Below are 24444 nucleotides of genomic sequence, written 5' to 3'. Positions count from 1 at the left end.
GATATTGTGTTTTATCTGTGACTTTTCGTGATGTTGTCTGGTATTTTTCTTTTACCATGAAACTTATAACAAAATAGGCAAGAGTTGATCGTAATATACCTGTTTAGTACAGGTATATCATAGGTGAACAGGTGAACTGTGATGCAGAACTTCGGAACTACTAGTCCAATTTGAATAATTCTTTGTGTGTTGGATAGTGCATTTATCGAGGTAGGTTATAGGCTTAAAAACAATACGCTACGACTAATACGAGCCGAGCAGCGGGTGAAACCGCGTGGTACTAGCTAGTTTTTGCCCTTTTGTATCAGCTATATAAATTGTAACATATTATTATGAGATAAGAGTTGTTTCAGTGTAAAATATGTACGTATAAAAATAACCCTCCGTAATACATATTTATTTTTGAAATTTACCAACGATTATATCGATCAATTTATTATAATGAGAGGCCATTTATGAAAACCTGATACAATTTATTTTCATTTACGTGAAGCGGAACTAACCGGATGAAAGTATTTACTTTTAAACAAACGTGGGTCTAAAATATGCCTAAATTTATTTTTATCATTTTAATTACATGTTGTTTGTTAATTGTGCTTTCTGAAAAAAATAAGAACTATGTAAGTCATTTTATATAATAAGTAGGTATTATGGCTATAGGTATAGAAAAGCGGGATTAGGTAGCCATAAAGTATGCTTTTAGAAAACGTGTTTTGAATTTTTTATAGTTTGATCTTATTTTGTTCCAATTTATCAGCTCTTTTTTATTATGTTATGAATGTATCACTTAGCTTCACTGACACAGACTGCCGAACAAATCTAAATAACGTTTAATTTAGGATTAATTAAAATAAACGCTTTGACTTTGACTTTGACAATGTCGGGAATTGGTTGTTTTTTTGTTTTTGAAATTAAAAATTGTGGTAACTGTATGTATTCATCCATTCCCTTGTCATACATGCATGGATTCATCCATGCCTTTGTCATACATGCATGGATTCATCCATTCCCTTGTCATACATGCATGGATTCATCCATGCCTTTGTCATACAGTTAGGTACGGTACATTTTTTTTTTAGTGGAAATAAGTTTATTTTAATATATGCTCAGCTTGTATTGTAATTCTACTTTATTTGAATATTTTATTACAATCAAAGTGCAATTTTCCATAGAACGGGTGAATGAATTACTTCATTAAAACAGATTTTTATACGATATTAGCTGACCAACTTCATACCGCCTCAAACATTTTGTTCTCACCTTTTAAAGGCTGGGCTTCCCTTCCTTCCCTGGGCCACAAATAATTCAAGACCAAAATTAGCCAAACAATTGATTTTTGTATAATAGAATAATTATAATTTGTTTAATAGTATAATAATCTTTTGGTTAATTAATATACTTACTTTAATCCTTGTCTCGATTATTTTTTGAGGGTTCATTCAACGTCGTTGTAACCAGATTAGATATCTGCCACGGGCCCAAACGAAACGACTGTACTGAAATACATGCGACGATCAAAAACAATGTCTCGCTTGATTTCGACGTGGTTGTCACTGAAAACATGTCACCAAATAAGGTAAATAAACGAATTGCTTATTATTTTTTTATTACCAACTAGCAAACCCGGCGAACTCCGTCTCGCCACCAGGTGGCTTCGCGTATTTTCGTATCAAGAGATGGCTCTGTATGTGAAAAAATATTTTCCGTTTTCCTGCTTCTCTTTGAATTTTTTCCTGAATTTTCTTTGCTATAAACCTTACGAAGCCCGAAACCTTTCCAACGAATGCAAAAGCTTGGAAATCGGTAAGTGCGTTCTGAAGTTATAGCGTCAGGAAGGAAATCCCGACTTATTTTTATATAATAGACTAGCAAAACCCGGCGAACTCCGTTTCGCCACCAGACGGGCTTTCCTATTGATTTTCTTCAGATTTTTTTTTGCTATAAACCTCACGGAGCCGGAGACCTTTCCAACGAATGCAAAACCGTGGAAATCGGTTCGTGCGTTCTGGAGTTATAGCGTCAGGAAGGAAAACCCGACTTATTTTTATATAATAGATAACCCTGCGAGAATATTATTTGACATATATTCTGTAAGAGCCTATTCACTCTAGACTTGAAGACACCCACATTGTAGTCCGATGGAAAAACAGCAGTAGGCAGCTTGTTCCAGTCCCTCGATGTACGCGGAATAAACGACGAAGCAAAACGCTTAGTCCGAACCGTAGAAGTTTCGACAACGTAGGGATGGATACCCGCCGTACGACGGCTTGTCCGATGAAAGAAATGGGATGGTGGAATTAGGTCGTGTAATTCCTGCGCACACTCTCCGAAAAGCAACCTGTAAAACACCGAAAGGCTGGACACTCTACGCCGGTGCTCAAGGCTTTGAAGGTTGGACTTAACCAAATCTGGATCACCAATTAGCCTTTTCGCACGCCTTTCCACCGAGTCCAAAGTTGCCAGGTGACACTTTGCAGCACCTGCCCATATGTGGCCGCAGTACTCCATACAGGATCGGACCTGTGCTTTGTATAGCATTAAAAGCTGTCCCGGTGTGAAGTACCGCCGGACCTTAGCAAGGATGCCGAGTTTCTTAGCAGCCACCCTGGCCCTGGACTCGATGAACCGCCCGAAGTTAAGATCTGAGGATATTTCAACTCCCAAGAGCTGAAGGCGGTCGGTGCACCCCATGGATACATCTCGAAAAGTGGGAGCCAAGGTGAATGGGCTCCTTTTAGCAGTGAATAGACACGCTTGTGTTTTGGCGGCGTTGAATCCCACCAGATTGGCTAATATAAATACTGTTTGTGTGTTGTTCTGAATTTTGTGTGGATGTAGATTGAGTGCCAGTTGTGGATTGTGAGCTTTGTGTGATGGTTGATTGAGTGGTGTGTGGTGTCTGTGTTTGGGATGGCTGTAGTTCATCGGATTCTGGAATGTTTGTGACGAAGACTGTGTCTCCTAGTACTTTGCTAAGAATGATTGTTGTGTGAATGGCGGCTTGTTTTTGTAGTATTGTAGTATCTATTGATGATTCTAGTTTGTCTGTGTATCTGCTGAGACTTTTGGCTACTACCCCTGTGGCTCCAATAACTATGGGAATAACGTGCGTTTCCGTATTCCAAAGGCGTCTAATCTCTGTCTTTAAAAGGTGGTATTTACTCAATTTCTCTATTTCTTTTGCTCCTATGTTGTTATTTTTATTTTATTTTTATTTTATTTTTATTTTATTTTTATTTTATTTTTATTTTATTTTTATTTTATTTTTATTTTATTTTTATTTTATTTTTATTTTATTTTTATTTTATTTTTATTTTATTTTTATTTTATTTTTATTTTATTTTTATTTTATTTTTATTTTATTTTTATTTTATTTTTATTTTATTTTTATTTTATTTTTATTTTATTTTTATTTTATTTTTATTTTATTTTAATTTTATTTTATTTTTATTTTATTTTTATTTTATTTTTATTTTATTTTATTTTTATTTTATTTTTATTTTATTATTATTTTATTTTTATTTTATTTTTATTTTATTTTTATTTTATTTTTATTTTATTTTTATTTTATTTTTATTTTATTTTTATTTTTATTTTATTTTTATTTTATTTTTATTTTATTTTATTTTATTTTTATTTTATTTTTATTTTTATTTTTATTTTTATTTTTATTTTTATTTTTATTTTTATTTTTATTTTTATTTTTATTTTTATTTTTATTTTTATTTTTATTTTATTTTTATTTTATTTTTATTTTTATTTTTATTTTTATTTTTATTTTTATTTTTATTTTTATTTTTATTTTATTTTATTTTATTTTATTTTTATTTTATTTTTTGATTTTTGAAATAAAAATATATCTATAATAATAATAATAATAAATAATAAATAAATGCATTTATTTCAGGTTTCAGCACCCATAAAAGTTTGACAAAATTCTTGCATGCTTTATAAAATACATACGTTAATAAAAATACAATGTTCAATGTTTATAAATTATGTCAAAAGAAAAATAAAAATAAAAATAAATAAAATAAAATAATCAAGATATATGTCCAGAAATTTAAATCCATCCATAATTAAAGTCAAAAATTTTGATACAATAAATCAATTTACAATAAAAGTCAAAAAATACACAGTACACAGACACAAGACTACCGTTGTACCTTTTGAATTAAATAAATAAAATAAATAAAGACTAATAACGCCTGCAAAATGGCTCTGGCTGAACATGTCTGCTGCAGCAATGCAGCATGTAGGCGCAGTCCAGTCTGTCAGCAATCATCGCCAGGACTGTGTTGGAGCTGGCCCGCACTCTGCGCACCAGAGACATACTTCGCCTGCGCATAGATGTATAAAAACAGGCGGTGCGCTCCTGCGCGAACATGCCCGAGGCGCTGCAGAAACGAGGCAGCCCCACCACAATCCTAAACGCATTATTGTAGAGAACGCGGAGGTCACTATAGCACTTTTTTGTATAACGAGCCCACAGACTGCAAGTGTATAGGGATGTACAGTACGCTCTAAATAGCGTGACTTTTACCTCCCCTGAGCACCTAGCAAACCTGCGGGCTATCATGTTTGCTCGTATTGAGAGCGACCTCCGCTCTCTCTCGATATCCTCATTATCACTGAGGTCATGTGTTAGTATATGTCCCAAATATTTAAATTTATAGACTCTCTCTAGAGGTGTCCCGTACAGTCTAACAGTCGGAACATTTTGGGGACTTACTGCACCTACTCCAAACACCATGAACTGGCTTTTTGCCACGTTATATCGCAGACCATGATCACGTGCGTAGTCCTCACACACACTTAACAACCTCCGCAGACCACAAACCGACGCACTAAGCAACACCATGTCGTCTGCGTAACTGAGATTATTAACAGACACTCCATCAATATGGCAGCCGACATGGCAGCTGCTGAGCGCGACGATCAGGTCATTTACATATATGTTGAAAAGCGTAGGAGATGTCAACCCACCCTGCCTGACACCACACTCAAGTTCATATTGCTCCGACATCGCCCCCTCCCATCTCACACAATTCTTCTGATGTCCATACCAGAAGCGAAATATGCTGGTAATTTCATTTGGCAAGTTAATCTGGTCTAACTTGCTCCATAGGGTATCGTATTGGACTAAATCGAAAGCCTTTGAGAGATCCAGGAAGCACGCGTATACCGGCGTATTTCTCTTTGTATAATAGTTGACGGTGTGCTTAAGGCACAGTATCGCACTCTCCGTTGATAGTTGCGGACGAAACCCAAACTGGTTGTCGTGGATAGTTACGTAGTTGTTCAACCGTACATTAAGCAGACCATCAAAAATTTTAGCTGCTGTGGTAGCAAGAGAGATAGGCCTGTAGTTATTGGTATCAGCTAAGTCACCTGACTTATTTTTAACTACCGGCACTACCACCGTCTTCATAAAATCATCCGGCAAATAACTATGGCTCACACATAAGGAGTAGAACATTGCTAATACTCGCGAGATGTGAGGTCCAGCATGCAGGAAGTGCTCAATACTGAGTCCATCGTGACCTGGAGATTTTCCTCGTGTCATGTGCTTTATAATACTAGCTACCTCCCTCGCACTAAATCTCATTCCGATTTTATGACCGCTCTTGTCAGTATTGAGCACCTCACTGCCTGGGCCATGAGGCGATTTAACAGTAAAATGTTCTTTAAAGAGGTTAGCAATGCCCCTAGGATCACTCACCCCCCCGACGCTCGCAGGAAGGCCAGGTTGGACGTTGATTTTGGCGGTGCTCTGCCAGAAGCCACGGAAATCGCCTTCACGGTGCTTATCTACGAGGGCATCCATTTTAATCTGATCTTGATGACCTTGGCACCACTTCAGTTTTGATTTAAACACCCTTCTGCTTTCACACATATCACTATAGACAGGACCACACCTAGGCCTACCGCATAAGTTCCAGTCCAAAAATTTTGACCTGGCGTCCCTATGAGCCCCGGAGACGTGCTTGTTCCATCCAATTACACGTGAACCCCCCACACACCGCCTGGACCTCCTTCGGCCTTCCTCCGTTGATACGGTTGCCGCAGTGCGAAGGGCAGTGACGATGTCAGAGTACAATTTATCTAGAATACGCCCGTGACCAGGATCATTACAACAACAGTCGGCACAACAAGTAAATTCGACTGGGAAATCGACTAAAGCTAACAATTTATTACATGCATTCATATATTTCGCAATTTGCTCGTCACTCCGTTGACCCCAGTTCACGCTTTTGTCTGATTCTATAGTTTGTGAAATCTTAGGTGTCAATACATTTAGATTACACTCAATAATGAGCGGTAAATGATCAGAAACCATAGAATCATATTGTATTCGCACATCAGTCACACACTGCCTGGCAGCTTGCGTCACTACGCAGTGGTCCAGCCAACTACATGTACCATATGCTTGACTGACGTACGAATAATTATCCGAGTCTACGCCTAACATATCTACATCAATACATGTCAAAAACTGCTCACCACAATAGTTTAACAGTTCCTTAAAAAATAATTCACGCGGGTCCGCATTAAAGTCACCCAAAATAAATACTGACTCAATGCCGTGAGTAAGCACTAAAGCACATAGTTCACTTAAACAGTCTTTGAATAAGTCAAGATTCTCAGTGGAATTAGTCGGCATATAAATACTCACCACTAGGAGTACCCGGTCACACGTCATAATTTTAACGGCACAAATACGCGGATTATCACACGTCAACACGGACACATTTGGGAAAACACTATGCCGCCACAATATTGCCACTCCCCCGTAAGGGCGCCCGCGCAATATCCCCGTCGACGTATTTACAGCTGACTTCCCAGTATATCCAAAACCGCTGTCTATAGTGCTGATAAATGGTATGTCGTCTGGTAACAACCAGGTTTCTTGAAGACATACTATATATGTCCTTTCTATGTCCTTTCTAAGGTTCTAAACTATATCTGTACCAAATTTCAACCAAATCCGTCAAATAGTTGCGGAGATTAATGGTATAAGCATAGAATGTTCGACGTGATTCTTTAATTTGACATAACTTTTTTATTTATGAACCGATTGACATGAAACAAACACTAAATTAAAATTTAAGCATCCCACAATATATTCGTGAAAACCGCATCCAACTCGGATCAGCCGTTTCTGAGATTAGCGCGCACAGACGAACAGACAAACAGACAAACAGACAAACAGACAAACAGACAAACAGACAAACAGACAAAAAAAAAGTTAATTACATTTTTGGGTTCGACATCGACATAACAATAACCCCTGCTATTTTTTTTATTTTTATTTTCAATGTACAGACAGCACCTTTCTACGATTTTATTATATGTATAGATTAATTACATTTTTGGGTTCGACATCGACATAACAATAACCCCTGCTATTTTTTTTATTTTTATTTTCAATGTACAGACAGCACCTTTCTACGATTTTATTATATGTATAGATAAGGGTCAATCTCCAAAGCGGGTGTTCGTGTGATTGCTCTGGCGCTTAATAATTAGATGTGGATGGTTAAGGTACGCACAGGCCCGCATCGTGCGCATCGCTCGCAACGGATTTTAGTTTATATTGTATAGAAACTCATATAACTGCGTCCACTGAGCCACATCATACGGATCACATCATCGGCAATACGATGCATGCGATGCGTACCGATGACGTCATACGGATTGCGTGCGATGCGTACGATGCGGGTCTATGGACGCTTACCTCTAATGGTATTCAAATAGTATATTTTTGTTATTTTCAATGAGATACATAATTACCATTAAATATCTGTATCTGAGGGGCGTCAGTGGGACCACACGAATGCGTTCGTTTTAGAGATTGACCCTTAAGCGCCCATGTATTGTAACTTACCTGAGACATACTTATTAAATTAATTACTGTATTATGCCTGGAAGATATGCGTGAGGTTATGTATGTATAATAATTATAAATAATACACAATTTAAATTTACACTATTTTCATCTCTGCTTTCAGGCCAAAGTATTTGCGATATCCAATGGTAACGAGATGATGAGGTTACAACTAAGCAAACCTTGCGAGAACTTATTCGTGAATCCTATTTTGACCAATCTGGTCAACCTTACAAAAAACTGTATCGTTAAGAAGGTAAACCAATGTCAACCACGCTACGGAAACAAATATATCCTATTTTTATGGAATAGATGGTAAACGGGCAGACGAGTCACCTGATGGTAAGCGATCAGCGCCGCCCATGGACGCTCGCAACCCCAGTGGAGTCACAGGTGCGTTGCTGGCCTTTTAAAAATGAGTATGCTCTTTTCTTGAAGGTTTCAAGGTTGTATTGGTTCGGAAATACCGCCGACGACAGCTCATTCCACAGTTTTGCTGTGCGAGGCAGAAAGTTTTGCGAGAAGCGCACAGTTGTGGCCTGTTAACCATCTATATGATGGGGATGGCCGTGCTGTCGTGTAGGTCTTACAAAGGTGGTGTATCGCGCGTTATACTTAAAATATGTGTTATATATCGTCAAGCCTTTTATCGACGAAGGGGTAGGCAGAGGTAGAGACCTAACAGGGTCGGGGCTAATTAAATATTTTTCTGCAGTTTTTTTAGGTATCTGACGATCTCTAATTTCTATTACAGGGACACTACAAGTTTTCAATAAATTACGAAGAGATTCTTCGATCCTATTACGGTGGACTGCATTTGTATGGTTTATATACATTTAAATCTATTCTTTATGGAGACCAATGTAATTTTTGTTGCACTATTATTGAAGTTCAGATTTCACGCACATAAATGTTAAAATAATATTTTTGACCGTGATGAATCCACACTGTACAATTTTTTTTTAAATTATATGTGTTCAATCTAACTCTGATGATTCAATTTTTACTTTGTTTATATTATTAATTATTGTGTTTAAATAAAAATGTACACCAATCTCATTTCTCAGCAGTGATTTGAACACCTTTGAACACCACAAGAACACCACAAGAAGCTTTGAACACCTTTGAAGCAAAAAAGCTTTGAACACCTTTGCAAGCTTTGAACACCACAAGAAGCTTGTGTAATTATTCAAGTTATTTAGTACCGTAAAACGGGGTTAATAAAATTCAAAGGGTGAATAGATACAGGAATGGGGTGAAGAGATGTTAGAACATTTTCCCAACATTTATTCAGCTATTTTCTGTATCTATTTACCTCTCAAATTTTATTCACCCCGTTTTAACGTATGCAGTTGAGAAAATAACCTTAGGAATACCTTTTGTAACCGTAGCGATTTCCGGAGCTGCGGATTACCTAGCGGGTTTACCGGGGATCCAGCTCGAAAGGCAGAAGTAGGAACGGGGTGGTTTTTAGTCAGTAAGGCTACTTACTTACCCATAAGTAAATTCGCATTTACTTATCCAATCTCGTTGGAGATATATGTTGATGTGAATTCTGTAATGAAAGTTGACTTGCATACAATGACATAATACATATTTATTAGTTGTCAAATCCATTTCGCACGATCGAAGTAACATTCTGAACTACCGTTTCATCTGTGACTGCCTCGTTGGTCGAGTGGTCGTAAGTGTGACTGCCGGACAAGGGGTCTCGGGTTCGATTCCCGGGTCGGGCAAAGTATTACTGGGTTTTTTTCGGTTCTTCGAAAATTTCTCAGTAGTTGCACGGAGTCTGGAATTGTGTCCAGTATATGCCAATAGGCTCACCACCTATTACATGGGACTTACTTCTAAAACAAATGGTGAAAAGTGGGTGTACATTGTATAGCGGCATTACGTGTCGTAATGAGCACCTCTGCCTACTCCTTCGGGGATAAAAGGCGTGACGTTGCATATTGCGTTTTATCTGTGACTTTTCTTGTTGTTGTCTGGTATTTTCTTTTACCATGAAACTTGTAACAAAATAGGCAAGAGTTGGTCATATAGCTATACTATAATTCATAGGTAAAGCTGAAAAGTTTGTTTGTTTGATTGGACACGGAACTTGGGAACTACTTGTCCAATTTGAATAATTCTTTGTGTGTTGGATAGTGCATTTATTGAGGTAGGCTATATGCTATAAAACATCACGGTATGACCAATAGTAGCCGAGTAGTGGGCGATAAATTACATAAAGAAGACTCGACAAGTAACTCGCGTCTCTGCCTCTTCTTTACTCCTAAACCACTGCACCGATTTGTAAAATTATTTTTTTTTGTTGGATAGTCCATTTATCGAGGTAGGCTATAGGCTAAAAAACAATGCGCTACGACTAATATGAGCCGAGCAGCGGGTGAAACCGCATGGTAGTAGCTAGTTTTTACCCTTTTATGTACCAACTATGTAAATTGTAACCTATTATTATGAAATAAGAGTTGTTTCAGTGTAAAATATGTATGTATAAAAATAACCCTCCGTTATATTTATTTTTGTAATGTAACAACGATTATTACGATCGATTTATTATAATGAGAGGACGTTTAAGTAAAACTGATACAATTTATCTTTATTCGCGTGAAGCGGAACTAACCGGATGAAAGTATTTACTTTTAAACAAACGTGGGTCTAAAAATATGCCTAAACTTATATTTATCATTTTAATTACGTGTTGTGTGTTAATTGTGCTTTCTGAAAAAAATAAGAACTATGTAAGTAATTTTACATAATAGATAAGTATTATGCCTATAGGTATAGAAATGCGGGTTTAGGTCATGTGTCATAAACTATGCTTTTAGAAAACGTGTTTTTATTTTTGTTATACAGGATAAAAAATTTTAATTATGAAATCAGGATGTATTTTAATTAGATATCTTTTAATTAATTAATATATTTTAATCCTTGTCTCCATTATTTTTTGAGGGTTCATTCAGCGTCGTTGTAACCAGAGCAGAAATATGCCACGGGCCCAAACGAAATGACTGTACTGATATACATGTGACGATCAAAAGCAATGTCTCGCTTGATTTCGACGTGGTGGTCAATGAAAACATGTCACCAAATAAGGTAAATAAACGAAGTAACGAATGCTTATTATTTCTTTCTCTCAATTAGTCTGAGGACTGAGATTTGCGTGAGGTTATGTATGTACATATGTATGAATGATTATATATTTTTTTTTTACTTTTAATGGGTCGACGTTTGGCGGCTATCTCACCTGATGGTAAGTGATGATGCGGCCTACGGTGGAGCACGTCAGCCCATAAGCAACCTATTCACTCGGGCCTTGAAGACACCCAGGTTATACCCATCAGGAAACACAGACTCCGGCAAGGAGTTCCACTCCCTAGCAGTTCGCACAAGGAAGCTTGAAGCGAAGCGCTTCGTGCGAGTGGATACTACACAATTTAAATACACAATGTAAATTCCCATTATTTTCATCCCTGTTTTCAGGCCAAAGTTTTTGCGATATCCAATGGTAACGAAATGATGAGGTTACAACTAAGCAAACCTTGCGAGAACTTATTCGTAAATCCTATTATGACCAATCTATTCAACCTGACAAGGAACTGTATTGTTAAGAAGGTATGTCACACACGCTACGGAAACAAATATATACTTTTTTATGGAATATATGGAAAACGAGTAGACAATAGTCACATAGAGAAGGGCACAGTTGTGAGATGGTTGACATGCCACAACTGTGATGGGGATAGAAGTGCTGTCGTGTAGGTCTTATAAATATATCGGATCACTTAAAATATGTGTGTTATATATCGTCAGGCCTTTTATCCACGAAGGGGTAGGCAGAGATTGAGACATAACAGGGTCTTTATTAATTAAATATTTTTCTGCAGTTTTTTTGACGATCTCTTATTTCTGTTACAGGGACACTACAAGTTTTCATTAAATTACGAAGAGATTCTTCGAGCATATTATGGCGGATTGCATTTGTATGGTTTATATACATTTAAATCTATTCTCTATGGAGACCAATGTAATTTTTCTTGTACTATTATTGAAGTTCAGATTTCACGCACATAAATGTTAAAATAATATTTTTGACCGTAATGAACCCACACTGTGCAATTTTTTTTAATTATATGTGTTCAGTCTAACCGTCTGATCATTCAAATTTTACTTTATTTATATTATTAATGATTGTGTTTAAATAAATATATACACCAGCCTCATCTCTCTCACCAGTGATTCTTAAAAAGTTTGTATAATTATTCAAGTTATTTAGTACCGTAAAACAAGGTGAATAGAATTCAAAGAGTGAATAGATGCAGATGGGGTGAATAGATGTTAGAATATTTTCCTAACATTGATTCAGCTCTCTTTTGCATCTATTTACCCCTCGAATTTTATTCACCCCGTTTTACCGTATGCAGTTGAAAAAATGACGAATGTAGTGATTTCCGGAGTTTACTGGGGATCCGGCTCGAAGGGCAGAAGTAGGGGTGCTTTTTAGTCAGTAAGAGTCTAACACTCACTCTCGCCTTGCCCAAGGCGGGAGAAATCATTGGACGATTTTGCCCCCATAAAAAAAGCGATTCAGTAACTAGCCAATAGCTACAGTCTCTGTAATAAATAAATCTTTCTTTTATTATATTAATTTGATTGATAATTTGGTGGTAGGTATGTATATGCATCAATAAGTTGCATATATTTCATTATGCCTTTGACAAAACAACTAATTCTATTGACGGAAATAATATTACAACATTAATAATAGAAATTATATTGTTATAATATTAGATATAATCTATGTTTTGACAATGGCATGTTATGAGAGGTTAATTTTTATCTTTTTAAAACAATAATGTTTTAAGTAGACGAGGAAGTTTCTATTACTCACTTCCGTGTGTGTAAAATATTGTTTTATAATAATAAAAAGTAAAGGGTTCTACTTTCTTTATGAGCCAGGTTCGCGAACGATCTGATGGATCACCTGATGGTAAGCAATTGGCGTCGTCAGAGGAGCCACAAGTGCGTTGAAGGCCTTTTAGGGGTTTGCGGATTGGGGATTAGTGGGTTACAGATGAGGACAATATGTACTTACTTCCTTTATTTACATACATACACACGCCTTAATCGGATGGCTGTAGAAAAAGAAATTGGAGAGTTTGCTATAAACATTTGTTTGGATGCCCTATTTTTTCTGTCTCTCAAGTGGTAAAAGGGGGGACTTACAAATGCTATTATAGCGAACTCATGTTTGGGGGCCCTTATGATGACGTTAATTTTCCCAAAGTTGTCAAGTGAAAAAAAAAGAATTGATTATTTGGACTTTTGTGATTTCTGAAATGAAATGTATAATTGTTACGGCGCTAGCTACGCCCCTGCAAACCATCATAACTTACTTTTTGCCGAACGATTTTTTTTACAAATAAATAGATCATCAGATCACAAAAAAAATCAGAGAACAAAGAACTCATTTCAAATTTTCCTCTTCCATTATATAAACAAAAATACCAAAATATTATCTATGTTAGAAATCACTCCAAACAATATCTGTCAATGAACGTCACGTTTTCAATAGGTTTACATTGTTTGTTTACAATAGTACAAGACACATATAAACAAACAATTCTTTCACAATTTAAAATGTTTAGGTAGTTTGAAGATGAAGAGAAAATGGTCAAGCGAATTGTTGAAATAGTGCTGCAACTGACCAGTATAGGGTTAGTCATAGCTGCAGCCGGCCTTTGGGCTGGGGCAGGAGTAGATGCAAGACCAAGACATCGAGATGAACAGACTTTGGTTGGGGGAGCGATATGGAGCCAAATCATAATACCTATCGGTCTAATGATATCGAAGATAGTAGAGGAGCCAATTGATATTTTTGTTCAAGGATATTATGTGGTAACTGGGATATGCCTTTTGTGGTTAACCAGTGCGTTTTTGGTTAGTAGTAGAATTCATTTTTTTTACCAACGTCTTGCCTTTTTATCCTTGAAGGGTTAGGGAGAGGTGCACATTACCTACGGCACGTAATGCCGCTATACAATCTACACCCACTTTTCACCATTTGTGTTATAAGTCCCATGTAATCGGGGTGAGTTTATTGCCATATACTGGGCATAATACCGGGCTCCATGCTACCACAGATAAATTTTCCATAAACCGAAAACCCAGTAATACTAGTAGAATTCGTGTAATATCATATTAACCTGTAACGGTTATTCCACCAAAGTAACTATATACATAGATGGATTAGCTTGAGATAGTAGGAAACTGATCTGGCAGATGTTTGGAGGGACCTATGTTCAGCAATACCTTGCGACTAAAAATAATAAAGCAAAAGTGCACGTTTCAATGATAAATTGATGGACACAGTATAACCGAATATTGTACTTATTCTAGATTGCACATGAAATGCAATGGTTAAGCCGGCAACATGCGAATTCTACGGCACCAATGATAAGAAGCTTGCGCAGTTCAAGACAGTTAGCCCGTAACCCACGTGTAGTGTCCAGCCACACTATGGTATCACAATTCGATCGAGCTTACTATGCCATCGGCATTATTTGTTTCGTAGCTGGAGCCGTCAAGTTATCTGAGCTCATCTTCGCCATTGTTAAATCCTAACATTTATTCTAATAGTTGGAAAATTATATTCATGAGTCCGTCTATGATAAATGTGGATTTCTTTTTACAAAAGTATTTGAGACGTATGGTTGTTCTAATTAAAGTTCTTTATACAATATATAGGGAACTAGTATTTATTTTTATGCACAGGACAGATATTGCCATACGTTTTACCGATGTTAATTGAAATTGTGTTGAAATAAAAGATTATTTTTTTAACATTTAACAGCTTTTTTTAAGGTGGAAAATCATCCAATGACTCCTCTCGCCTTGAGCAAGGCGGGAGGGAGTGTCAGACTCTTACTGACTAAAAACCACCCCGTTCCTACTCCTGCTTGTCGAGTTGGAGCGGAGCCCCGGTGAACCCGCTAGGTAGTCCGCAGCCCCGGATAAACGAACATCTAAATATAGATCATGTGTAGGTTTTCTTTTGTTGTCAATTTGTAATATATATTTACTATGACTATTTTCATACGTAATATGCCAGAACAACGGAAATTATTACACAATTTTATTAAACAATTCTATTATGTGCATTTTTCCCTATAGAATATATAACTTTTCAAGAATGTAATACACATACTAAAGAAGAAATTACAATATTAGTAAAGAAAGTGTGGGAATAAAATAGACATAATAATACTTACACAATAATGAGAAAGAAATAGATGAAATTCTCCACACAAATGTTATTGAATTACAATATAGGTAGGTTTGGGAGTGATACACTGTTTTATGAATGTAATGAATGAACATTATTTATAGTTCACATCACTATTCTTTACTATACAAAAGTGTTTGGACAACATTAGACGTTGATTATTTGGGAGAAAGTTTAGGATTGGGTAGTGTGATTGCTATTGAAAGCGATAACAATATATCATCTAATAATTTATGCCTATGCTATGTTTTCCACAGGCGTGTTTGTTTTTTTATGATTTTGCACCGTGTTTCATTTGCACCGTCATTACTGTGTTGTTTTTGATGAATCTTGGTCCAAAGACAAGATTTGAGGAATCTTGGTAAAAAAATGCATTGTATGAAAGAATTATACTATAGTATCTATATGCGGCAGACTTTAAGAGATCAACTTTGTCGTTTGCCAGTCTATTTTTGTAGACTTAGTAGAATGACGATTGGCCACTATCTCGCCTGGTGGTAAGCGCCTGTACCGCTATAACTTACACACGCTTTCATAAAGGATATAATTGATAAGCATTACATGTATCTTTATATCATAGAAATGCATTTAAATAGACGAATTACTCAAACAATAATATACTAAAAGACCGCCATTATAATTTCAAACCTAAAACAAGGTAATGGTCGGGACCCATTCTAAATATAAAGACTTTGTGAGGGCACATACGGCTTGCTTTCTAGAATGGGTCCCGACTGCTTAAAAATCAATTATTTTAGATTTTAATTTAGAAACGGTCGGGTTTTTTAAAATTACATTTATTTATTTTTAGTTTTATTATTTTTTCATTTTGATATATCTAATGTCACTCTCACAGTAAATACGAATCAAACGACCCCTATAAAGAGGAAATCCATCGAGTCGTTTAGGCGAGAGAGTGAGCAATATTCGAATTTGGCGCCAAAAATCTGCCATTTTGTTTTTTGGGATTTTTATATATCCAGTGTCACTCTCACAGTAAATACGAATCTAACGACACCTCTCAAGTCAAAATCCATCAAGCCGTTTAGGCTGCAGAGCGTGCCAAACAATTATACATACATACATACATACATACATACATACATACATACATACATACATACACTCGAAAAACATAACCCTCCTTCTGGCGCAGTCGGGTAATAACCCTCCTTCTGGCGCAGTCGGGTAATAATATACTAAAAGACCGCCATTATAATTTCAAACCTTCTGGTTGGTTACACGAGTGAAGCTACGTGTCAGTTGTCCGCCCGTTAAAAATCAATTATTTTAAATGTACCTCAAGTAACCGATTACATAATGAGGTAGGATAAAAGAGTAACAAGAAGCAAGGAAGATGTGTGTAAGTACTTGTATAATGAAATATTGAAAGATAGAATATTACAATCGAATCACATATTTTTTGGTTTCATTTAATATACGATCGATCTTTGATATTGGGTATAATGGTGTGAACCTTTCAAAAACCTTTTTGTCTTGATGTCATTGATTCATCGGTACTCTACGCAGTCTCATGCGTATATATGTATTATAGTAGGTAAGTAGGTAGGGATAGTATATATGATGAATGGTACATATAGCTTAACAATAATTTTACCTAACTTGGATACAACATCTTTAAATATAATATGAAGCGATAACTCTTCGAATTGTTCGCTTCTCGAATTGTTATACATTGCAGCTTTGTATAGCCAAAACATAGCACTGTTAGTGTAGTCGTGCCTTGCGAAGCCTATATAAAGTATTGTTATTATAAAATTACTTTAGTCAAAGACTGACATGTGTGGAGTCGATTCAGAGCGAAGACTAATTATTAAGCTAAAATGCCATTTGGATTGTAAGTCTACATTGTTCAAGTCTGAAGTGATTTTGTTAAAAATTGTTTTTTTTTTCTATTAAATCGAGGTGGTATTTCCAGTGGTGATGATAATTGCCGATAAAAATGATATTTGGATAAGTGACTGTAAAGCAGGTGATTAAAGAGGTCTGGGTTCGATACCCGGATCGTGATCGTGTTTGATAATCTGCCTGCGATATCTAATTTATCCACAGGTGAAAAGGTTCCATGAAACTTTCCTATTGTTGGGTATTTCATTTCATGGTGATCCAATTTAGTGTGGTCATTGATTTGGGGACGAAATATAATATATTGGCTGTTATTTTTACTACAGAGCCATGTGGTGGAGGAAATAGTAAAATAATAATATTATAAGTGTATTATGATCGATTCTTCTTACAAGTGTGTGTGTGATGTTGTCGTGTTTTTTTTTTTCAGTGTGTGACGAAACCTTTGTGATTCAGCGGGACAGATTTTTTTATGGTATAAGCCGGTAAACGAGCAGACGGATCACCTGATGGTAAGCAATCGCCGCCGCTCATGGACACTTGAAACACCAGGGGTGTTAGCGTGCCGGCCTTGGTTAGGAATTTAAGGGTTGTTGGGGAATCGGGGATTGGGAAGATAGGCAATCGGTCTGGTAACGTCACTCACACGACGAAACACAACGCAACGCAAGTTGTTTCACGTCAGTTTTCTGTGAGGCCGAGGTATCACTCCGGTCAAGCCGGCCCATTCGTGGCAAAGCATGACTCTCCCACAGATGTGTTAGTGATATATTTACATATAATATATTGGTGTATTTCAGCATAATTATCACGGGACTACTGGCTTTTGGAGCGTACTGGACGACGAAATACTTGATGACCATGCCTGATGCAGCACATTCTATGCAACAGACAACGACGACCATGACAATACCGACAGCTCTACCGCTGTAGCGGTTACCAAAGCAACGGTATCAACAAGACATAAACGCCATAAATTAGCATTTAAATCAATAGCTATAGAGAATTATTTGCAATGTCATAGGATACAAGTTTAATTATTATATTTTTTTAATAAATTTTTGTGATGTATTTGTAGTTTTTTGTGGTTTAATTTTAGTGTATTTGTATTTTATTTTTTTGTGATATAACTTTAAGTATTACGTGTTTTTTTCCTGTAGCAGCAACTTAATATTGTTCTATTACCATCAAACTGATGGAAAGCTATACAGGATGTTAACGGAACGCTCCTAAAAACCGCAAACAGGCGATGGTAAAAAGGGTCTTATTTAAAAAAAAAAACGGGAATTCAATGTATAATAAATTTAATGTAATAATATTATTGTAATCAACTGCTTAAGGTTGATGTTGCATGAATAACACGAAAATGAACACGATTAAAAGATAAACAAAAAAAAATTGTAGCGATTTTCGGGGGCGTTCCGTTTACACCTTGTGTGCATTTATAATATTGATTAGATAGGATATACCATACAATATTATGAAACAGTCGAGCTGATCTAGTGATAGAATTGGAGGGTGGCTGATGAAATCTTGGAGAGAATCTCTACCTACTAGTAAACGTATCGAGTTTGGGCTCATTAGATAGATCCTTTTCTCTAGGTGACAAAGACGTCTGACTAAAAGCGTGTTTTTAGGCTTTTACTATGATTTTATTGTCCCGATATTCTCTTTGCTTAGGTCAGAATACTACCATCTTAGAGCGTGAGAATCAAACTCCTTTGTCCATTGTATCTAACGATAAGTTTCCGTGTCAAAACAATCATTGTTGATTTCAAAAATCCTAAGGCGATTTCATTATGTTGAAGAAATTAAGTGTTCCCCAAGGTGACGTACTTTCCCCTGTTTTTTTCTGCATCTTCATTAATACCGTTGCCAAGGTCATTTCTTCTAATTTCCATCTCTATGCGGACGATTTGCAGCTGTATCGTTACATCAGCATGTCTGAGGCTCGTTCTGCTATCGATGCCATGAATCGTGACTTGGATGGATTTGCCGACTGGGCCAAGTGTTTTGGGCTGCAAATCAAACCTTTTAAGTCTCAAGCCATGATCATCGGTAGCAGATTTTGTTTCCTCGTGCTGTTCCTTAAATATTAATAAGATAATGATTATAAACTAGGCAGTAATGAGAATGAACAATAGTATTGCAAATGGTTTTTTCGTATTAAGAGTTGTCATTGAAAACTCAGCCTTAGTTCACGATACGCGCTCTGTCAATTTTCCAACTTACTCAGATTGAATTGAATAATTCATCGTAGTTGATTGTAGTGTGAATATCCTACCACACAAACGTTTCTTCTAAGAATTTCGCCAAAAGAAAAAATGGTATTTGCTTGGTGAGTCTTCTTTATAATGTGATATATTGTGACCGTGGGTTGACAGCAGTGTAGACTACATTTATCATTTATCACCACCCCCACTCTTACTATGGGTTTCGCAAGATCCATCTTATGGACTGTCTAAACAGACTGCGATTATAAACTGCGATCTCAGATAGTTCAGTGCAACTAGGCAGTGGACAATACAGGTGGTTGTTTTTATTTTCAAAAAAAAAAACATTTCACGACCTTACACGATTTAAGTACGACATATAGGCAATAACATACGAAGAATTGCCGCATTGCCCACACTTGGGTTGAGCTTAGCAGTTAGGGCTTTAAAAATAAAATTTAGAGGATACTGCTAATAGTTCCTCAGTACTTTTACGAAATACCGGGTTTATTAATTAGGATACCTTGGGTTCCTTATCAAATAGGGAATTGGGTATTGTTAAACATTACTTAATATTAACCTCTTACTTTTCAAAATGTGAAATTTTAAGCGGAATTTTCTACTGTTGCAGGATATTGCTAGCAAGTATGTTGCTTTACGCAATTTTTTGGGGAGCAATGTACTCAAAAAGACATGAAACCAACACCACCGAAGCTAACAGTACCAACAGTACCAATGTCACTACCACTACTACCAGACGTCCACAACTTAGAGTTCATTATGTGGAACCTAGGGCGGAGTCGACGGAGTATCCAGAATTAATTAATATTACGAGTACTACAAACCACTCAAAAAGGCATTTAACAGATTGGCTTCGGCTACCCGATGAAACACAAAGAAGCGGTCTACCTGATTACCTACAACAGTGGCTTTTAGTATAAGTTTTTCCTTAGTTATCCTACACGTAAGATTTTATCCTGTATCTTGGGTGTACATCAAAGAATCTGTAATATAGACAATATGAATAATTGGATCGCTATTGGACTTGTATTATATTATGTAGAATAGATGGCATTACATTGACCATCGAGTCGAGGTCGAGTGGTCGCAAGTGCGACTGCCGGACAAGGGGTCTCGGTTTCGATTCCCGGTCTGGTATTTTGGTATACCTATATATGTCATAGGTCTATTTATATACATGTTGTAAAAAGCGGTTATATCAATATTACAAACAGACACTCCAATGTTATTTATTACTATAGATACTTGTACTATAAAATAAAACAGTAGTAATATATATATATTTTTTAATTTTGGTATTTTCTCCTGTAACCCGGAACAATGGAGCTCTATAAGAGAGATCTATAAGCGGAATGTAAACAATGGATCACACAGAGTTCGTGAAATATAGGAACACGTGACATGTCGCTCGGCAGCCAGTTGCCCAGCCACTGCGCCACCGGCTTAGTCAATTATAATATTAATAAAAATTAAACCCAACATCTTGCACAGCATGAGGGGCAAACGGATCATATGATGGCAAGTTTACACCCACAACACGAGAGGACATACAAACTTGTGTCGATAGCCTGGTAACCTCAGTCGTACGATGAAACATCACATCATCAGCCTATAAGTGACCACTGCTGAGCAAAGCCCTCTTCTTACGTGGAGAAGGTTTGGGCATCAATCACCACGTTTGCTGAATGCGGGTTGGTCATTTCAAACTTATAATTAGAAATTATAAGCCCAGGTTTCCTCACCATGTTTTTCTTCTCCGTTTATCAGTGGTGTCTAAATAACCTTAGAAAGTACATATAACTTGGAAAAAGTCATATTTCTACTTGTCGTTGGTGTTTTTCGAACGCACTCTCATGCATGAGAGGTGGGCGTCTTAATTAAGCCACCGGGCCACCACGATATTATGAAATGCAATAGTTGAGATTTTATTTGTTTTTTAATTTGTTTGTAAATGTAATTAAATACACATCCTTGACTGAAACTGATGTAAACATAAATAAATTTGCTGTTCATAAATACAGACATCTCAGATGAATTTGGCGCTTGTGAATTTTCTCCGTCAACGAAGAATGACGTACTTATACTTCATTTTATAATTTAAGTCTTTGACTGCCAATAGAAAACTGTTGAAATCAAATCCTCCGCTAACGTTAGTCACCGGTGACCACCACGGCGTTCAATGTGTTAAGGGTTATTCAAATATATCTGAAAGAAGACAAAATGGCTGTTGGTTTGTAAGTACATAAGTACCTATGTTCTATTACAATTTGGTGTTATAAGCCGGTAAACGATTGATAAGACGGTCTCATAGAAAACTGACGTGAAACAACGCTTGCGTTGTGTGAGTGAAGTTACCGGAGGCCCTTCCCAATCTTTCCAATCCCCGATTCCCCAACCACCCTTAAATTCCTAACTCTCAAAAGTCGAGTCGTAGCAATTGGCAGTCCATTGTCCCTGCCTACCCCCATGGAAGACAGGGGTGAAGTTGTGTATGTGTTAAGTGTATAACATAATTGTTTTTTTTTTTCAGAACTTTGATGATCGCTGCTCTATTTATGACATTGTTTCTTGGAAGCCGATATCTTTTGGAAGCAGATCGACAAAATAATGATGTTCCCATAACAAACCTCACTTACGGTTTATCGGAATGGATGACTAGTAAATAAACTCCACAAACAATCTGGAAATGATATCAGCAGGATTCAAACCGATGTCCTCCTTTTTATTAGATGTTGTAGAAATTAGGACATTTTGACAGTTTTCTTTTGATTGAAAATAAATTAATTTTAGTTCATAATATAATGATTATTATAAATTATATGAACTATGAAATGTGATAATATGGTATTAAGGTAAATATAAAAATTATGTAAAACACAAAAATTGTGTTCATAATTTCTCAATTAACTTATTTATAACTTATATATATTTTGGTCATTTTGCTACAATATTCCTATAACCTCTATCAATACATATCTCTATATATAAAAATCAATTGCTGTTCGTTAGTCTCGCCAAAACTCGAAAACGGCTGGACCGATTTGGCAAATTTTGGTCTTGAATTATTTGTGGAAGTCTAGGGAAGGTTTAAAAGGTGAGATTTTTTTTTTTTGAGGCGTTATGAAGTTTGCCGGGCCAGTTAGTAATACATATAAAATAAGTGTGTTTAATACGTAGGTATGTGGGTACCTACCTATTACTTTTGCCAGTACCTTGTTCCTTCCAAAACCGCTATAACTTCTGTAGGTCAGGATTACATACAAAATTTAAAAAATATCATAAGAGGAGAAGAGAAGGAACGATTTCCACCTTTCTTAGTATTTTTTTTTCTTTAGATATACAGTGTGTCCCCAGAAGTTGACGTTCAAATGGCACCGGGTGATTTGCAAGGTTACAACTGTAATCAGAAAAAATATGTAAAAAATTCTTAGTCCTACAGTTTTTAAACTTATGTGTTATCCACGAAATGCCAGTCTTTTGACTCTTGTTGCTACAAATGAATAGTGCTTGGAAGAATGAATCCTGAATAGTGCTTCAGTAATATGGAATGATTAATTATGAGCCAACTGCTTCAGTTCGGAAAAGGATGTAATTTTTAGACGAACCAAGTAATCTGAATTTCACCTTACTTTAAGTGACTATAATGAAAAAAAAAAATTGCGCTAGTAGTGGCAAATTTCACCAAAGTTGGCACATTTAATAAGGATTCCAAAATAGCGACTCGGACTCGGCGGTAGATCTATAAGTAGAATGAAGACTAAAAATCTAATGTATTGTTAGTGTAGCACGAATTTCCGCAAAGTAACACCTGATTCTATTCTATTAGGTATACCCTTTTTTTTTTTCAGGGGGAAAATCATCCAATGACTTCTCTCGCCAGGGCAAGGCGAGAGGGAGTGTCAGACTCTTACTGACTAAAAACGATTCGTTCCTCTCCTGCTTGTCGAGCCGGAGCCCCGGTAAACCCGCTAGGTTGTCCGCAGCTCCGGATTAGGTATACCCTTACGAGTTTACTTTACGTTAAACGAAAGCGTGTTCGGCGCCCTAATTGGTTGGTTTATTCGAGCCGTCTAATCAAAGTGCCGAACGCGCTCTCGTTTCGATTACTTTAAAGGTAAAGCAAACTTATACTGAGAGTACAGTTTTAATGACATCCCGGGCTTCTTCCAAATAGAGGCGGGGTTAGAAGTATTCTACGCTGTTGTCACGACACGACTGTTTGGTAAAAATACATACATACATATCGTCACGCCTTAATAACCGAAGGGGTAGGCAGAGGTGCACATTATGGCACGTAATGCCACTGTGTACACCCACTTCGGTGGTGAGCCTATTGCCATATACCGGGCACATTTCCAGACTCCGTGCTACCACTGAGAAATTTTCGAAAAACCGAAAAAAGCCCAGTAATACTTCGCCCGACCCGGGAATCGAACCCGAGACCCCTTGCTCGGCAGTCGCAGTTGCAACCACTCGGCCAACGAGGCAGTTGGGTAAAAATCAGTTTATTTATTATCATTCCGGTGAAACAGTATTTGTAAACGTTATGTGATCCATATCCTTCTAAGTAGCTGATGTAGACAAATTCCTCAGGTTGCTACAGCATAAAAAGAAGCACTGAAAACGAAACTCGTTTAAGTGAATTTTATACGCGACCGGAGTACGACTTGTAGCTAATGTTGTGAAACAACACTTAATTAGTATAATATAACCATATTTTTTTATAATTGGACGAAATGGCAATTTTTGCAGCAACGTAAGTATTTTGTTTATCAAATTATTGTCTAATTTAGTAATAAACATTAGTGAGTATTTAATAACGGTGCATCAAGAGTTGTATATTTTAAACGCACCCACGACACATTTTTTTTACATGTTGCTCCACACTAGGATTTTCTCCTGTGTCGTGGGTGCGTTTAAAACATACAAGTTCACATACACATGACACCCAGACCCGAAACTACAATTTGTGGATCAACCAAAGAGTTGTTCCGTGCGGAAATCGAACCCGCAGCTAGTTGCCCAGCCACCACAACAATCGTACTGTCACTGTCAGCTATAGAGAAGGATCAAAATTACATTAAAAGTTAAAATAATTCAATTTTGTTTTGCTGCTTGAGTAATAGGTAACCTAATTTTGACATAGGTCAATGCATATTTTTCGC

The 24444-nt window shown here is 36.6% G+C and overlaps 2 protein-coding genes and 2 long non-coding RNA genes across 4 annotated transcripts; all 4 read left to right on the top strand.

Moving 5' to 3' along the window:
- The first annotated feature begins 1435 nt into the window (after window positions 1-1435).
- Window positions 1436-12008, top strand: LOC118265217 (uncharacterized). The gene is made up of 3 exons (XM_050705936.1): window positions 1436-1576; window positions 8013-8144; window positions 11813-12008. The coding sequence occupies exons 1-3, from the start codon at window positions 1562-1564 to the stop codon at window positions 11966-11968; spliced, it is 303 nt and encodes a 100-aa protein (XP_050561893.1). The 5' UTR covers window positions 1436-1561; the 3' UTR covers window positions 11969-12008.
- Window positions 12009-13420: 1412 nt separating this feature from the next.
- On the top strand, window positions 13421-14739 carry LOC118265423 (uncharacterized). The gene is made up of 2 exons (XM_035578279.2): window positions 13421-13834; window positions 14294-14739. Exons 1-2 carry the CDS (start codon window positions 13565-13567, stop codon window positions 14516-14518), a joined length of 495 nt encoding a protein of 164 aa, XP_035434172.2. The 5' UTR covers window positions 13421-13564; the 3' UTR covers window positions 14519-14739.
- A 2082-nt stretch (window positions 14740-16821) lies between these two features.
- Window positions 16822-18116, top strand: LOC118265485 (uncharacterized). The gene is made up of 2 exons (XR_004782753.2): window positions 16822-17037; window positions 17846-18116. It is a non-coding gene; the product is annotated as an uncharacterized LOC118265485 (long non-coding RNA).
- A 499-nt stretch (window positions 18117-18615) lies between these two features.
- Window positions 18616-19997, top strand: LOC118265430 (uncharacterized). Its single transcript, XR_007707317.1, has 2 exons — window positions 18616-19383; window positions 19890-19997. It is a non-coding gene; the product is annotated as an uncharacterized LOC118265430 (long non-coding RNA).
- The last annotated feature ends 4447 nt before the right edge of the window (window positions 19998-24444 follow it).

Source organism: Spodoptera frugiperda, chromosome 28 (genome assembly GCF_023101765.2).
Source record: "Spodoptera frugiperda isolate SF20-4 chromosome 28, AGI-APGP_CSIRO_Sfru_2.0, whole genome shotgun sequence".
Lineage (NCBI taxonomy): Eukaryota > Metazoa > Arthropoda > Insecta > Lepidoptera > Noctuidae > Spodoptera > Spodoptera frugiperda.
This window is presented reverse-complemented; position numbering and strand designations above follow the sequence as displayed.